Raw genomic sequence first — 18721 nt, 5'->3', positions numbered from 1 at the left:
CAGAAACCTCACCCTCATTTTAAGAAATATTCCCCACCATGCACAAGACCAAATCTCCTTAGTACAGCTGTTTCCAGTACCAGAGAAGTGGTCATTCAGCAGAGCAGGGGACAGGATTTTATTGAAGGGTCGTCTTAGTAGTTCATTATGGTAACTGTTGAAAGAACATTCTGTATATTTGCAGGAAAAAAACATATTTGTTCAAGTAAAAAAAAACATCAAGATGGTGACATTGTAACTCTACTTGTCAAACGCAGAATGCCTTATTGGTAACTCTGAAATGGAGGGTATCTGCATTCCTATCTGTCTGCACTATGTACACAGGTAGGTCCTTAGACTAGTGGTAGGGATAAAATACATTCAGTTCACCTCTATGCCTTTTGGGCTTTTCACTAGTGTCGGGTGATTTGCCATGTTCTTAGCTTCAGTATTTATTCTTTTCAGAATGAGGGGATTCCATATTTACCCAGTGCTGGACAACTGCTTGATGCAAGCTAAGTCCCTGGTACAGCTCCACAGTTCTCTGAAGTGCATATTCAAAGGCATGATGAGTCTAGGCAATTACCTAACCACTGAGAATGTCCAGGTTTGATTCCTGCCTGGACCAATAATTTTCTGTGAGTTGTTCTGGCTACTAAATCAGGTATAATATCTCTTCCAAAAGAGAAGATTCTTTTTATTGCAATCATCCTTTATTCATCTGGCACAGTGTACATGTATAACAGAAGGATCTTTTTAATACACCAAATTACATGGCTGCCTTCACCCTGATGATACTCTTAAGAAGACTAAATATGTAGAAATTCAGTAACCATTCCATGCAACACCATTGATCTCTAGAAACAATTCTGTTGACTTGCAGTATCCAGGAACAGTTCAGATGATGGACAGATCAAGAACAAACAAATCAAGGGATGTCATTTAGAAGCCTCAGGTTCCCAAACCCCAAACACAGATGCCATTGACATTGCTTGGGGAACTGACATAGACAAATGAAGATTCCAGGTCATTTGGCTCAAACAAAAGTGAAGCAAACTCATAAACATCAAAGAAATTATGGCATTCATCCATACCATCCTGGCTTTCAAATAATAATTCAAACCAGGTGCCCTGAAAGTAGAAAAAGAAAATATTGCAGCAGCGTGGTACATCATCAAGAATGGAGAGATGTTCCTAGAAGCTATGAAAATTAGCCATGATGGTATGGTATCTTGTCTCAAAGCAGGGGCTATACCTACAAGCTTTCTATATCCTCTGACCCAGACCTCCCTGCATGAGAAGCTTGCAACATAATCCTTTAACTTGTATGAATGGAAATTGAAAAGGCAAGTCTTTCAGATGCTAATACAAAAGTGAGGAGTCACACAGATGGATGTGGTTTCCTCCAAGGAAACCACCAGTTCAAGAGATTTTGCATGGGAGTGAGCTACAAATGCATGCTTTCTTCCATGAGGCAGTGGACCTCTCCATTCCTGCCAATTTTTTTAATAGTAATTTTGAAGGCCAAAACAGTTGTAGTTCTCTCAAGTAGTACAGGAGAGCAAGAAGAAATGCCCTGTGACTATGAACCCCTTTCACAGTATTGACAGAGCTGTGTGACATGCCAATGAGCCCTAACCTCAGAAGTCTAACTTACAGAGTGAATGACAGAATCTGAATTCCTTTATCTGACTATTTTTCCATGAAAGTGCTGTATATCCTGTAGGAGGCAAGGAAACCCCTAGCCAAAGGAAATCTTACTTAGCTAAATGGAAAATGAGTTTCTGTTTGCTGCTATTGGTACACATAGAACACAAGATTGCTTCTTTATCTTCTGTCCTGAAATACTTCACAAAATGTTATAATTGGATTCTCGCTTTGGTCTTTCTTTATTTTCATGTATTGGCTATCAAAGTCTGTTGGTCTGTAGACCCTCCTTGACTTCCATTAATAGAACCAAGCAGTTCTTGAATGGGTTTGTTGACATAGGATCATGAAGGAGGACATTGATTGACCCTTCTAGACATACTTCCATCTAAACATGTCAGTACAGCAGTGTACACTTTTCTGTTTGGAAAACTTTGCTCTTAGTGTTCAGGCATGGATAACATATTTGCCTTGCTGTGAAAAATAGAGACAAGCTCTGGGACACAGCAAATGGTGAATTCTAAGCAGATTAAAAAGCAGCAGATACTTGATGTATTAGGTACAACATCTCAGCCAGATTGGTAAAGCCCACACAGGACAGAAGTTTCATTTAGTCTTAACAAATATACTTCAAAATTATTATTTCCCTAACATCTATACCACTATGAAATTTTACTAAACATATATAGTGCTTGTAACAAATAATGTTTGAGTGACAGACCAGTCATACTCCATTTGTAAAAATGTACATTACTATTAAGTGCCTGCAGTCTAAGTTTGCATAGCCGACTAGGAAATTAATACCATCAGTAAACAAACAGGGGCAGCTCTTGCTAATGGGCTATGGTCATATTTTTTTGTTTTATGCTTTTGTAATCTTAAATGAAAAAAAAAATTCGTAGTTTTCCCATACAGCTCACACCAGTTATGAATTCTCCTATAAAAAAGCATGCTGAGCTGTTTTTAGGACTAGACTTTCAGAGATAATAAGGCATGTGTATAATCTCTTCCTGCTGTGTGAGGGACATGCAAAACCCTGCTTCTGTGAGAGCTTTTTGGGTTGCTAGAATAGGCAGCTGTTTCATCGGTGGCTTTGGCTATATCTGTTGACCAGTTGACTGGTGCTTAACATGACTTGATGTAGCAAAATGAATTGAAACCCAAAGAGTCCAAGATGGTACCATATCATGTACTGAACTTGTTGTGGACAGAGCAAAGTATAGAAGGCAGAGAGTAAAAAAGTTATTTTTGTAACATTATTACTGCAGTGAAACAGTACACTACTAGGCCCTATTTGGATGCACATTTTTCCTGAAAACCAAAACTGACCTTCATCGTTAACTAAGGCTCTTATATTCAGTTTATTTCTAGTTCCCATAATTGACTTACAGCAGATGCTACAGAAATAGGGTGACATACATGTGGTCACTTTTTATTTATTTATTTATTTTTTACTACAAAATATTTTGATTTTTAATTGTTACTGTAGTTAAGCCTTTCAAGTAGTTTAGTATTCCGTCCTGCACTTATAACTTTAATAACATTTGTTTTTCATTCTGTTGCCATATGCTCCCTTCTAGATGTTTTCTGTATTTTTCCTTGAGATTTGCTGTGCATTTTAATTTACTTCTCTCTGCTCTTGAGTTTTGCTCTGCTGTGGCAGTGAATTTCTTGGCATCTGCATCTCAAATATATAATAAGTTGGTCAAGATCTGAGACCTGATCACAATCTTTTATATCCCTAATAAGAATAAGGCTGTGTTATCTGTATGTTTATATATAGTAGCAAATGTTCGCATTCAACATTTTGTTAACTGCAGGCAATCATTTGCTTAAATTATGTGTCTGTGGTAATTTATTTCTGGTTGTCTTTCCACAATTCTAAATTACTACCTGGACTACATTTTTTTCAATTTTGCTTGGGGTCTAAGCAAGTATGGCAGTACTTTTATTAAAATATTCTAGACTTTTTTCTCAGTTTATTCATTTACTTGACATTTTTTTTTACAGGGAAAGGCGAACTGGACCAGAAAGTGCCCATTTTCAGCAGAGGCCTGGGGAGAGAGGCTCCACTATCACAATCTTTCAAAAATGAAGTATAGATATTGTAAATCACAAAGTATGTTATACTACAAATCAAAAGAGTGAAAAAGATTGTAATGAGAATAAAATATCGAACATGAGTTTTACAGAAAAGTGCAATGAAAAACAACAACATAATTTGGAGAAAATATGTGAGGAAAAACCCAGTAGTCATATTATTTGTTACATAGAGTAGTATGTGATAAATGAGACTTGAGACAATTATAAGATATTTTAAAGAGATCTAAGAGATGATATACTTAGAGACAGTGAGAGAAAATTGAGAGATGCCTTAGTATGAGAGTTGGTGTGCATATTATGGTTATAGAAGGAAGGATGGAGATAAGTGATTATAATAAGATTGAAGCTTAGGTGAGTAGAGAGGGAGAGGAAGAGGTAGAGGAAAGGCCTGCAGACATGATGTGGATAAGGTAGGTTAGTGAGAAAAACAAAAGAAAGGAGTGGAGCAGGAGACTGGAGAGGGTTGTAAAGTGTGATTTAGGTTGAAGGGGTAAGAGAAGTATAGCGAGTTATTTCAGCTAAGATTGCATCAATGGGCCCAGACAATAGCCCAGGATGCCTTTTAAATAAGCGCATGAAACATGACCTATCAAGGCCTCTGGAATTACTATTTAACTATAGCCTCTGATCAGGCTTCGTGCTTCGTGAATGGAGAAACAGACATCCATCAGCACAAAGCTGGGCCATCTACAGACCCTGGAAACAACAGACCCATAAGTCTCATAAGTCTTATATGTAAAGCCATGGAAAGAATTATCATGGAGATGATCAATAGATATATAGTAGACCTCCAGACACCGGACACAACCCAGTTTGGTTTCGTCAAGGACAGATCATGCTAATCAACCTGGTGGACTTCTTTGAGAAGGTCACCAAAGCAATTAATGAATGTTCACACTGCTTACCTTGACCTGGCCAAGACATTTGACATAATACCCCACTCAGGCATTGTTGACAAACTCAAGAGTTTAGGTACAAACCTGTATATCACATGGTGGATAGCCAACTGCCTCACAGACAGGACCCAGGAAGTTCAAATTGGGGAGTCCACCCTCTACAAAGAGGCCGGTCACAAGTGGAGTCCCTCAGGGGTCAGTCCTTGGACTGCTCCGTTTTGGCATTTACTTCTCAGAAGTCAAGGCCAATGTCAGTGGTCTCTGGCTGACTAAATTTGCAGATGATTGCAAATTAGGAGATGCCATTGAATCTCACACTGACAGAAATGTTCTTCAGGAGGGGCTGACCCAGACAAACAACTGGTGTCAGAGCCATGGACTAAAACTAAATGCCAAGAAATGCATATCCTTTGGGAAGTCTTCCATCCTTGGTATCTATCATATTGACAAACATACCCCTTAGAGTTGACCCAGTAGTCAGGGACTTAGGAAGACACACAGATAGTAATCTAGCCTTTGATCATCACATGTCTACAGTGATGAGGAAATCATTCTGTGTTGCGCAACTTATAAACAAAGGTATGGCATCTAAGTCCAAGGAAGTCATTGTTCCACTGTATTCGGCATTCATCAGCCCTATCACTGAGTACAATGCACCCTTTGGTATGTACCTAACCAGGCATATCCAACAATTATAACGTCCACAGAGCGTCCTCACTAAAAAAATACAAGGTGTAAGTAATATGTCCTATGCAGACCACCTCAAGGCTCTACCCCTGTATTGTCTCCTACAGGCTTTTGAGGGAAGATCTATGTCTGGCATGCAGGACATTGTCAGACCTCATTCTGATGGACCTCTTGCATATCCACAAAACAAACAGCACCAGAATTACCCATCCTAAAGACTTAAACCTTGCCTGTGATATAAATAGGACCTGCTGGAGAGATAGGTATGTATCCTAGAGACTACCGCATCTATGGAACAGGCTGCCCAGCCATGTGCAGCAGAGTTCCTCCCTAATCCAATTAAAGTGCAACTTGGACAATTGGATGGGAGACCAGAATTTCATCCCTTGTTTGGCACCTTTGTCTCTAATGGACACAGGTAACCTGCTAATGGTTAATCTCCCAGGCCCCTGCTTACACTTATCACGGGTTTCAAAACTTGTCAGAGATTTGGGATGCATGGCTAGGCTTTAAAAGGCCCTTGTGGTCATTAGCCCAGTAAACGCCTATGAACCTATTGGTGCAGGAGCAGGTCCAAGATTTTGTAAAGTATTCTTTTAGGGAGCATTTAAAGTTGGGTAGATTAGAAATTGTTCTGGTGGTTACAGGTAAGGAGTTCCATTTTTTTTTTGCTACTGAGTATGAGTATAGCCCTTGTCCAGGAGATTTATTTGGTTTATTTATGATGAGAAGTTGTTTGTCTTCTGATCTAAGAGTTCTTTTAGGGAAACACATATCAATTAAATGGGGTAAGAGTTGGCAGGCTAATGGTTTGTGTATGATTTGATGTATTTTTATAAGTTGAATGTAGGAAAGGTGGAGGGGGAGTTCCAACTAACTAAGGGTATGCAGAGCCTTACAGCAATGGATAAAGGAGGATGAATTAGTAACAAACTTGGCAATTATGTTGTAGCAGCATTCAAGTTTTTTTATATTTTTTATTTTTTTTAATGAAGGATTGTAAATTGGTTAGAATTATTGCTCCATAGAGTAGGGAAGGCAGAAGGTAAGTATTGGCTAGAGTAATTTTTGTGGGTGTGCTCAGAAAATGTTTGTTTCTGTAAAACATGCCTAACTTTTGATGTTTTTTCTTGATATTGCTTTGGATGTGGAGGTCAAATTTAAGATTATCATCTATTATGACACCTAGTAGTTTGGTATGGTGGATTAATTCAATTTCAGTGCCATTTGTTGAGAGTATTTTTAAAGATGCTTTGTTAGAAGTGTGAGTTTTGGGGTAAAGAGGAGGGGTTGTTTTTTTGGGGAGTTTAAGTAAGAGTTGTGCTTTTGTAAGCAAGGTTTCAGTAGAGATGACAGCTTGATCAGTGATTTCTTGGAGATCAGTCAAAGTGTTTGAAGAGTAGATGATGGTAGGGTCATCTGCATATTGAATCAAGCTGCCTTCATAAGAAGATGAATGTAGGTTATTGATAAAAATGTTGAACAGTAGAAGGCCAAGGATGGATCCTTGTGGGACGACTTTGGAAGTGGGAAGGTATGCAGAGATGGATCCTTGCCATTTTACAGCTTGTTGCCTGTTGGCAAGGTAGCTAAAGAACCAATGAACAGATAGAGATGATAGACCCAATGCAGACAGCTGACAGAGGAGTTTATTACAAGAGATCATGTCAAAGGCTTTTAATAGATCTAGAAGTACTGCAGATACAAATTTATTAGAGTTGTGAGCTTTACTGACTGTGTATGTAAATGATAGTAATGCAGTAGAAGTGCTGTGGTCTGGCTGAAATCCCTGCTGGGTATTGGTGATTAGTTTATTTTGTAAGAGATAGTGGAGAAATTGTTCATATATATCATCTTTCAAAGATTTTAGAAAGTGGATACAGGATGGCTGTGGGATGGAAAATTGTAATGTCAGTGGACTTACCTCATTTATGTAATGGTATAATATGGGCCATTTTCCATAAGTTGGGGACACAAGATTCTGCTATTGATCTATAAATAAGGAATGTTGATTGGGTATGCTATTGTATCTGCAGCTAGATTTAGGTATTCCTGGCAAACACTGTCAGCTGAGGATGAACAAGATTTTAGATTATGTAAAAGCTATTTTATGAGAGTTATAAAAACTAGATGAAAGTTTAAGTGGATGGAGTTGTCTGTATCTGCATTGTAGAAGTTGCAGTTAGGCAAGTTTTGTGAAGGAAATGTACTAGGGTCTAAGGTAGGGGAAGTTAGCTGTGTGGAAGTGGGTGTGTTAGGTGAGTTTGAGGTTAAGTTGGCTGTGCCGTCCATGAAGTATGTATTGAAATGGGTAGCTGTTTGAAGAGGAGGAATGTCTGTGTATAGGCTGCAAATCCTTTTTTGTACCTGGGTTGATGAGAGAGGATATGCAGGACCATAATTTTTTAGGATTTTCTGGCTTTCTTGTAGGTGAGTATAATAAGACTTTTTATCTTTGTTACCTTATTTCTTGATTGGCTTGGTTTTGTAGCTTTCTGAACACTCGCCGATTTTTGTCATTTTTATTCTTTTGCCAGTTAATCCACTCTTTGTCCCTCTGTTTCATAACACGGGGGCTAAAGTGTTAACAATATTTAGAAATGCTGCACTGAAGTATTCAACTGCATCATTTAAGGGGAGTCTTTTAAAGTTGGACCGGTTTGCTGCTTTCAGAGCTTCAGTGAAACAATCCTTTGAGAAATTGGAGAAATTACGGCTATTTTTGAGCTTATGCTCCTGTTTTAGTTGTGTAATACTCCTGTGGGTATATGTTGGCAGGTGGTGTGTATCAGGAAGGGTACCTGAGAAGGTAAAATTAAATGGGTCAGTAAACATTTCCAGTCCAGGATAGATTGTCGGGAGTTATTTTTGCCATATCTTGTTGATGTAGTAATTAACTGAGTAAATCAAAGAGGTTCATGCTGCTGACTGCTGAATTTTCAGATAAGAACTGCCAGTCAATGTTTACATCACCAATGAGGATAATTTCATTTGTGATTATATCTGCCATCCAAGACGGTATGTTTTCAGGTATTGGAATGTTATGTCCTAAGGGGATATATAGTGCAGCAATGCATATGCTCTTGGCTTTATTAAATTTTAGGAATGAGATGATGATTTATGCTTTTCCAAAATTTGGGATTGTACCTGTACTTGGAGTTACTCTTTGCATATTTGGGAAGATTATAGCTATTGCACCTGGTTTTGTATGTGTTCTATCAAGGCTTATAATATTATAACCAGGGAGTAGTATTTCAGCATCTTTAATTTCAGGCATTAGTCATGTTTCTGTTGTAGCTAGGGTGTCTGGGTTGTATTGCATATGCTTCTAATGTTTAGTGTGACTATTTTTTTAAACTTTTAAGGTGTTTTATTTGGTTTGGGGTTTGATTGGGTCAGGGTTGGGGTGGATGTCACCACATTGATGTATGGAGAAGAAAGATGGTTTGTTTATAATGGCATTTTTAGCAGAGATGGGTATAAATTGTTGTTGTTGTTGTTTGTCTTTCGGCTTTTCCCGGTTAGGGGTCGCCACAGTGGAACTCCGGTCTGCTAATGATTGGCAGTTGGTTTTTATGGTGCCGAGTTGCCAGCCCGACCCCCAACCTTCAACAAAGGCACACCCATTCAACGCATGTCTTTCAAGCGCTCACTCAACCACGGGGAAGACACGCAGACTCCACACAGAAGGCACTCCCAACCCAAGCTGAGAATCGAACAGGAGAACCTCTTGCTGTGTGAGGCAACAACTATTACCGTGAAATTGGGACTGACATGTGTTAGTATTGTTACAACAGTGGAATAGAGTTATGGGAAATAAGCTTAAGAGATTTTTGAGTAGACAGTGGGAAGATGGCTGATAGGTGAGGATGAAATAATGGTTGAGGTGTGCTTATTTATTATTACTACTGGTGGGGATGGTAGGAATGAGAAGAGAAGGATAAATAAGGTGATACAGCATGTTTAGTGTTGTAAAAAACATACCGTATGGTGTGGTGAGGTAATAAGCAGTGATGATAGTGTGGAGTATAGGTAGGTCTTGATGAGGAGGGAGCAGAGTTAGATTTGAGAAGGAATTTAGAACAGAAATGGGTGGAGATGCTGTAACAAGATCAGCTTGTGATTGGATAGTGCAGTTAGATTCAGGATAGGAGGATGAGTTGAGGCAGAGTAAGTGAGGTATAAGTGTAGATGTAGTTGGGATGGATGAGAATTGGGGGCAGGGTATTGGAGTGGAGTAAAGCTCAAGTACAGAAAGGGCTGAATGAAGCAGGTTGACCAATGGTGGAGTAAGTACCAAGAAAACAATTTGTTAAACTGCAGCAAGACAGAAGGTAAGACAAGTCCTGATAATTTTAAAGGCAGTAAGACACACTGCTAGAATGCTGATAACATGCACCTAAGTGAACGGCAACAGGCAGTACTTCAGTGACTTTGGCTTATAGAGAGGTGGGAGGGATCAATCGGGTACTTCAATGGACTGCAATTACCTCCCCCCCACCCCCACAACAGATGGTTTACCACCAAATACAATCAGTGAGGTAGAATGTTTATGGATACAAAGGCAAGGTCTTTGAACTCTAAATACCTGATGTGAGTCACAACATTTAATTTTATTTTTAAGGGCTTTTATTGTCTTTCCGGCGGAATTTTACACTGCTGGGGTAAACATGCCAATGTGTTAATTTAGTTTCACCTTCGCAGTAGAAGACTTGAGGATCGGGGTGTCCCTTCAGCAGATTCAACACTACATTACAGAAGACAGTAATGCAGAAGTGATGGGAAAACAAGAATGCTTAGTTTGATTCTTGGAAACTGACTTACATAGATTTCAGTTGAATGTATTGCATCTTTTGTACTTAAGCAATTGAAGGTAGAATTTAGCTGTAGACGTTCCTTTAGTGCTGTGCTTATGTTAACTTTAGCAGTAGCAGTCGCCAAATAAACTATGTGCTCAGTACACTGGGACAGAAAGAGAGAGATTTAAAAAATTAGGATTGTTTGATAACTGAAATGGGTAAAGTACTGTTTATCTGTACTCCTGCATTAAGTAGTGTTAGGCCAACAAAAGTAGTGCACTATATGTCTATATATACTGTCATTTATATGTATATATGCTGGCATTTCTGCTTTACAGCCTTTAAACAGGAAAACAAGGCAGCTAACAGTAGATGTGTCTAGGTGTGCAAGTTTGGGATTACTACAATGGAGGCTTCTGCAATTTAGAAGGACTAGTTGGAAATAAAGTAACTAACAAGAGATGTGTATTGTTATGCAAGTCTGGGATTACTGAGATGGAGGTTTACAGATTTTAGGAGGACAGGTACAATGCCTATTTCAGTTAGTTCTGACTCTTTGCTATACAACATACACATTTTAGAATCAGCAGCTTGAGTTTTTCACATATTTGAAAAAGTAGACAATGACCTATCTCTTTTCTAAAACAGAACCGTCTCACATTATGAACAACTGACTAGACTTGCCAGTAACTGTGCTGTTCATAAAACATAAAATCAGGTACTGCAGGTGGGACTTTCAGTAGAAAACATGTGTGTGTGTGTGTGTGTGTGTGTGTGTGTGTGTGTGTGTGTGTGTGTGTGTGTGTGTGTGTGTATATATATATATATATATATATATATATATATATATATATACACACACACACTAGAGAATAACAGCAAACAGAAAAAAAAAAAAAAAAAAAAAACATTTAGCCGGATGGCAACACACTACAAACTTACATTCTGTAACTTTACAGTTCATAAAGCAAAGATTAGGTGCTATCCATGAATCCTACAGTAAAAGGCCAGCAGAAGCATGCTGATATGCCATGCATGAACATCAAAAAAGACAGACCTTAGTCTAACACAGTAGAAAAAAGTAGGTGCTACCATTGAATCCTAGAGCGAAAAAGTCAGTAGAAACTTGTTCATATATTTGCTAGACATAAACAGCAGAAAGACAACAACACATTAGCCAGTTTGCAACACAGTAAAAGCTTACTTGTAATTGTTTCTAGTACAAGGTTGAACCAGAATGAAATAGACCACTTCTGTAAAAAAATACAGTGTGCCTTACTGTAGAGTGAAGCAGTTAGATCAAGAGGAGTTCACTTGGGCCATGGGGCAGAGAAGTGATTTTGAATTTGGAGCCAGCGCATTCCATGGCAGAGCTGATAACCACAGAATGCATGCTGAACAGAGAAAAATGAAGAAATATTTCTGTAATCTCAGTAAAATGCAGATATCCCCAGTATTACTGGAAGATTGACACCCTTATTTGTCTGCAGTCATAGTTCACATCTGTAGTGCCTGAACTTACCACCATTGGAAAGCTTTGTAGATTAACATTAAAGATTTTTTTATTTATATTTTGTTTGTTAATGAGGTAAAGGAATTGATTCCTGGACCCCTTTACACCACAGCTGCAAGGGTGGAAATGATCATTGATGAGATTCTTTAAAAAGCACCCTGATGACTTTCAGTTTGTTAATGACTGACCTCCAAACATTAATGAGCATTCCCACTCTTAACAGGCTCTATATTAAAGAATTTCATACTTTTTTTCTGGTGTTTGTGGCACTATTTGATTTCAGAAAGTACAAGAGATACTGGACAACAGGACACGTGATTGCTCAGAAGTCAGTGCATAGGTGTTCTCTGAAGATCCTATAAGACATGGAAAAGAAAGACAGTGTTTCTAGTCTTCTCAGCTTGCTTAGTGATTTTAAGCTTATGATCCACTTTCTTAGGAATCTCTGAGATCATTCCACCTGTTGCATATGTCTGCTGATGTATATCGCAAAGGGATGATTCTTTTATTTATAACTGGCTTGATCTTTGATCAGTGCTGTGGTAAGGGGATAATAACCTCTTTAGATCTGGATGAACTTCCCATGGAGAACAGCTGTTCAAAGAAGAAGTATTTCCTTATAACTGGAGCTACATTATGGTCAAAGAAAAGTGAATTATCAAACCAGGCTCCCAGGACAATAACTGCATTTTCAGTTTGAAATGGATTTTTGTCACTGCTATATGCTGGGGGTGGGGCAGAGTTTGTCTCCCAGGTGCACCAATGTTGCATTTTTTAGCATTCCATTTAAGCCTATTTTCAATACACCAGGTATTTTTAAGTGTTACTGCTGGAAGGCTTCTGTATCACAGCAGGATTCACTCCTAGTTGGCAGTCATCTCCAGACATGATTAGCCATGGGTCTTGTTTTATAGTCTGTAGGTCAGTGAAGTAAATATCAAACCAAAGTGGTCCCATCACTTAGACCTGCAGGACAACATTGGTCACCTTCATGTTGACTGATGCTTTCCCTGCCACCCGCATCATGTGGACCCTGCCTTTTATCCAATTTCCTATCCATGTTACCATATAAGAATCTGTTTGCAATGCATGTAGTTTATTCATTATGCTAGCATAGGGGATGATGTCAAATTCCATCACCTTAACAGGGTAAGCATTGTGCGCCATATGACCAGTGAAAGAAGTTGACCAGGTTAAATAGACAGGGTCTACCTCTTACAAAGCCAAATTGATGTGGATCTAGCCTGATGAGATTTTTAATATTGATGCTATTTTGTTTTGTTATAATGAGTTCCATTACCTACCAAATGAAACGTGTCAGGCTGATGGGACTGTAGTTTCCAGGGTTGATAGCAGGATTGACTTTATGGAGTTTCATCAGACAATACGTTTCAAAGCTCTATAATTCCTTCTGTGATTATTACCTCTCCATTACTGACCATACTCGTGGTGGCATTCCGCTTATCCCTGGCCTATACTTTCAGCTCGTATTATAATCCTCTGCTTCTTCACCAGTTCCTAGCATCTGTAATGCCAAACACTCAGTAATATTAACTTACCAATACCAATGCATTCAATAGTTGTTCTAAAATGTTCCTCAGCTAAGCTCAGCGTTGTTATTCTTTGAATTTAGCTCTGCTGAAGATTCAGTTAGCAGTCTTATCCGGATTATCGTTATTTAGGTTTATCGACTTATAGATAAGTACAACTCTAGCTCCCTTGTGGGCCATTTGAAGCCTAGTCAGCTTCCCTTTTTGTGCTCAAATTAACCTATCATATTTGGTTAGAGACTGGCTTTATCCACCTCATGGTTGATATTTATATATATTACCCCTAAGGAGAATAACTGGGATCATTCCATAGATAATTTGAGGGGATTCATGCATGGAATAAAGCATTTAGGAGCTGTCTATGTGCAATAGTAGTACAGGTGGCAGTCCTGCAGTAAATTTTCTTTTTCCCATCCATAGATCCAAATTGTTCTTGAATATGGACAGTAATGAGTTTTATTTAATGTGGATGGGGAGCCTATTTGAGAACAAATTCAAAAAAGTGCTACACAGTTGCATCTCTTTCTGATAAATACTTAAGTTTCTCCTAGCTCATTTAACTATTGTTTTCAGTTATATATGCCAGTCAACAGTCTTAAACACATGTTTTAAATTTCAACTTATCTTCAAAAAGATATGGTTAGCAGTACATTACAATGACTTACTTAGATTCATAAATAACAGGTTAGCTGCCCTTGCAGAACATTTTAAGCCTAGCCAGTTTATTTTTTTCTGCTTGAATTAACCTAACTTATTTGGTTACAAATTGGCCTTACCCATTCCATGATCAATAATTATTTATTACCCATAATGGGAATAACTGGGATCATATCATAGATAATATGAGGGACCCATGCATGGGATAAAGCATTAAGGAGCTGCCTTTGTCTATTAATAGTACGGGGGCAGTCCTCGGGTAAATTTTCTGTGTTTTGTCCATAGATCCATATGGACTGTGAAGAATTTTGTTTTAGGTGAATGGGGAGGAAGCAGGACAGTTTAACCACAATGCAATTGGATATACTTTCATATTAAAATTCACATTTATTGTCTATGAGAATATTTGTTGGACAGCTTAACCCCGGACTATTTGACCCCAATTAAATGTAATAAAAGCATTTTAATACTTAATATTTTAATTAGAAATTTTTGATAGGAATTTAATATATTATTTAACATTTTAATATATAAATGTTAATTTATTTGACATATTTAATATCTAAATATAATTAATCTTCAGAATCTGAAGAAGTCTCATACCTTGACGAAAGCTCTAAATAAACCATTCAGCAGTGTTGGTGCCAGTGGAGTCTTTTGGGTTTATCCTGCATCTTGTAATATAACTTGCTGATGTGCAGTAAGTCCATCAGTATTGGGTCAGAGGATGCCTTGTATGCCAGCACAAGTGACCTCTGAGCTGTTTGTAGGATATCGACTATAGTGAGTCCATCCATGTAGGACATGGTGTTTAGGCTTTGTATCCTTTTAGTAAGGTATTTCCATGGGAGTTCCAGTTGTTGCATGTGTCTGGACAGATGCATGACAAAGGGTGCATTATATTCAATGACTGGCCTATTAAGGGCTGTGTACAGGGAAACAATGACATTCCAAGATCTAGACACTTTCTCTTGGTTTATAAGCTGTGTAATACAGAGGGACTTTTTTTTACAACAATGGACACATGTTGGTCAAACGTTTGGTCACTGCACATACAAGTTCCCAAATCCTGAGCAGTCTGGTCAACTTTTAGGAGTTCAGTATCAATGTGGTAGTCCAATGGGTAGACGACTTTCCAGAGGATATGATAATGCATTTTTTGACATTTAGTTTCAGTCCATGATTTTAGCACCAGATATTTATTTGGGAGAAGCCTTCCTGCAGGATAGTGAAGTCATTTGGGGATTCAGTGTCTGCTTCTAGCTTGCAGTCATCTACAAACTTAGTCAACCAGACTCCTTTGGTACTGTCTTTTACTTCAGAAACTTGTATTCAAACTAGAAACTTTTAATCTTTGCAAAATAATGATCTTTAGTGAAATAAACATTGACTACACCAATTCTGTAGACTACTATTCACATCTGTAAGGGTCTCATGTTGTGTTGTTTCCATTCAGTCATTATGTAAAATCATTATTACTGTATTAAAGGTCAGAGTGGAGCTGGATCTTATGTCAGTATGGATCAGGTATAAAGCATTTAACTACTCCTGGATGGGATATCAACCCATTGCAGGTTATATACACATACCTAGGAATAACTTAAAGGATTGCAAGATGCGCAGAGGAGACATTCAGATTACATTGAGAATTTACTCTGGCGGTTAGCAGAGAGGACTCATTTTCCAGCTTAATATTAAGCTACTTCCTGTGGCAAGGATGCAGGGTCTGAGTCTTTCCTCCTTTATTTACCTATTTTGTGACATTATCCAAGTCACTTAACCAGAAACTGCTTTGGAGCAACTGGGAATTTCAATGCATAAATACTACATTTTGAAGTTAGGGGATGGCATAACAGGTAATAGTTAAGGTGTTTACCTGTAGTTACCTCAAACAGAAATCACCCCCCACCACCACCATCAAAACAATCCTATTATAAGGCTACTGTGCTAAAAACTGCATCCCTAAGCCATGTAAAGAAAAACGGATTTCACTACTCAGATGCACTGATAAAGTCTCAGAAGATAATACAGTGACTGAATTATGTGTGAGGCTTTGCCCCTATTTTATATTTTTGAATATATCATCGTGTCTTTTTTATGAAAATATAAATTTCACAATGTTCAGCGTAGCTCTGTCAGTGAAAACAATTACATTACTGAAAATATGATAACTCCTCTAACTGCACTCGGCCTATTTAAATTTAAACCCACCTAACTACGTGTTGTTAATTTAACAGCCTATGACATTTTTCGGAACCACTCTCACATTCTAAGCCTCATGCCATGCTTCTACAACTCACCTCTTATTTTCTTTATTCACTTACTGCTCAGACTGCTTTACCCGTTACCAGTTCGCTTGTGATCAATGATTGATACAAGGTACATCTGTTAATTCTGTTTCCTTGCATTACTCTTCTGTCTATATTCTGTTACTGTACTTGTCTAACAATATACCATTAAATCTAGTAGAAATGTTTTGTAGTTACTGCTCATTTTGAATCTAATCCTTGTCTCAAGCAATTATTTGTATTCATATTCGTGGTTAAAAACTTTGAAAAAGTGCTGAGGTCCTGTTTAAAATCTATGTATAATATTGCTGCTTTCTGTTACTATACTGGAAGAAGAGGTTTCTTTGTGTTGTCCTAACAATCTTAAGATTTCACCCATCTCTTCCAAGGAAACTGGGATACGTCCATGTGGTTTCTCCTGGTTAATAAACACAAATGGATAATGAAGGAAAAGAAGAAACTGTGTAAGGAACAAAAGTTTGTCGAAGCAGGATACGAAATAACATGCCAGACATAGTAATGAAGGGAGAATTGGGGATAATACAAAGAAGCACAATACTAGACCATGAAGAAGTTTACTTGGCTTGTGCAGAAAATGATATCAGATGTAATACTTATAAATAATCACTTAATGCAATCCACTAAACTAATAAATAAATGAATAAATAAAACTAAAATGTGCTACAACTCTTCCAGTCTTTCTGGTGATTAAGGTATTCAGTGAGCTGCCAGTTATGTAATGCGAATTAATTTGGGATGCTTTGGTAGCATTACGCAAAGTATTGTGATTGTAGGGCATAACTGACCCAAATATGGTCAGCTTTCTGGAGATGGGGGGGACCACAGCTCAGACTCTTGCCTGTACAGCTTATCCTGGATATCATGACATATTTAAAAAGGTGACTCCATGCCAGTTATATAAATGGTGGCTTTATTTCATTGTTCTTATTAATTATGACTTTGAAGTCTGATACTGTACCACACAGTAGCATTTCAGGAATGGCAAACGTGCTAATGTACTTATAATATCACAGTGGGGACACACTTATTTAGTTAGTTGGTTTTGGTGTTTTTGCAGTTTTTTACCAGATCCCTGTTACTCGTGTTGCAGTTTATTTACTGAAACATATACACTGGCGTTTTTAAAACCTGATGTCACTTTAACAGTCAAGATTGTGAATTTTACAGTATCACACAGCTCTATATGATGTATATACTAAGACTGATGATATTATGCTTTTCTTTTTTCAGATCCTGTTCATGGACCACAGAATGTGGAAGTTGTGGACATTGGATCCAGACAGTTGACTCTGCAGTGGGAACCATTTGGCTATGCTGTAACACGCTGCCATAGCTATAATCTGACACTTCAGTATCAATATGTATTTAACCAGCATGAGTATGAAGCAGAGGAAGTCATACATACATCATCGCACTACACGCTTCGAGGCCTTCGACCATTCATAACCATAAAAATGAGACTTGCACTCTCTAATCCCGAAGGAAGGAAGGAAAGTGAGGAGCTTGTGGTACGGACAGAAGAAGATGGTATGATAATTTTGTCCATCTGTGTGTTATGATAAAATGAAAGCAAGTTGTTGAATCGACACATTGATCTCTTGTAATTTGTGTGTATACTGATTATGTCTAAATAACTAAATGTGTCTGTAATTTTTCTTTGTGGAGCTTTTCTCCCTGGGCCTCTGCTAAAAAAGGGCCTTTTTGGCTCAGTCAGACACCCACGGTTAACAAATGTAAAATAAATAAAAATAAATAAGTACTTTGGTGAAGTGCCTACTGTATTAGCTCAGCGGTTTAACTTTGATACTGTCTATTTTGTTTGGTACCTTTATCACCTTAGTTGGCTGTAGTGTGGGTTACAGAGGTTAGGCCATGCACTTTTAGGAAGGAGGACAGGTAGCTGAATAAACTTACCTGATTTCGGGAAATGGCAAATCAGATAACATAAAAAGAAACTGCAGAGGTATTTTTTCCTCCCTGCTCAAAAGAACAGTGGTACAAACGCTGATTACAACAGATCACAGGGGTGCAAGGGCTACCGTCCCACTCTATGGAAATTGTTTGATGAAAAGTATTCCACAGAAAAATGGCTGTGTTAAAAATGTTCTTAGAAGACACTTGACCAAATCTGTGTTACTTTTGAACGTAATGGAAAAGTGGCTTTCTGCTAGATGTGTAAACCAATTTTTTTCTTTATATTTCCTTGTCTTCTCTAGTATCTGCTATCTGTGTTTATGCCTTATCTCTCCAGTGAACCTTCTAGTTCACCACTCCTAATTGAGTTAAAGACTTCTATCAAGAAATCAGAAAATATTCTTTTATTCTTACTGTTTTTTGAAACTAGAAATGGATTAGTGAATAAATATGTGTGTGTGTGTGTGTGTGTGTGTGTGTGTGTGTGTGTGTATATATATATATATGTATATATATATATATATATATATATATATATATATATATATATATATATATATATATATATATATATATATATATATATATATATATACACAGAGAGAGAGATAGAGAGAGTTGAATAGATAAGTATTATTGCTGACTTGATGCTATTTGGTCAGGCCAG

At 37.8% G+C, this 18721-nt stretch overlaps 1 protein-coding gene across 1 annotated transcript in view; it reads left to right on the top strand.

The window, feature by feature from the left end:
- The window catches only part of PTPRT (protein tyrosine phosphatase receptor type T), a 3212182-nt gene that overhangs the window by 2219795 nt on the left and 973666 nt on the right, over positions 1–18721 (top strand). Inside the window, exon 14 of the mRNA XM_044089009.1 lies at positions 17371–17667. Within this exon, the coding sequence (XP_043944944.1) occupies positions 17371–17667 (297 nt within the window). The remainder of the gene's footprint in view (positions 1–17370; positions 17668–18721) is intronic.

The sequence above is a fragment of the Protopterus annectens genome, chromosome 12.part0 (assembly GCF_019279795.1).
Source record: "Protopterus annectens isolate FY-2018-M chromosome 12.part0, PAN1.0, whole genome shotgun sequence".
NCBI classification, from domain to species: Eukaryota; Metazoa; Chordata; order Ceratodontiformes; family Protopteridae; genus Protopterus; species Protopterus annectens.
Note: the sequence above shows the minus strand (reverse complement) of the source record. Positions and strands in the feature narration are given on the sequence as shown.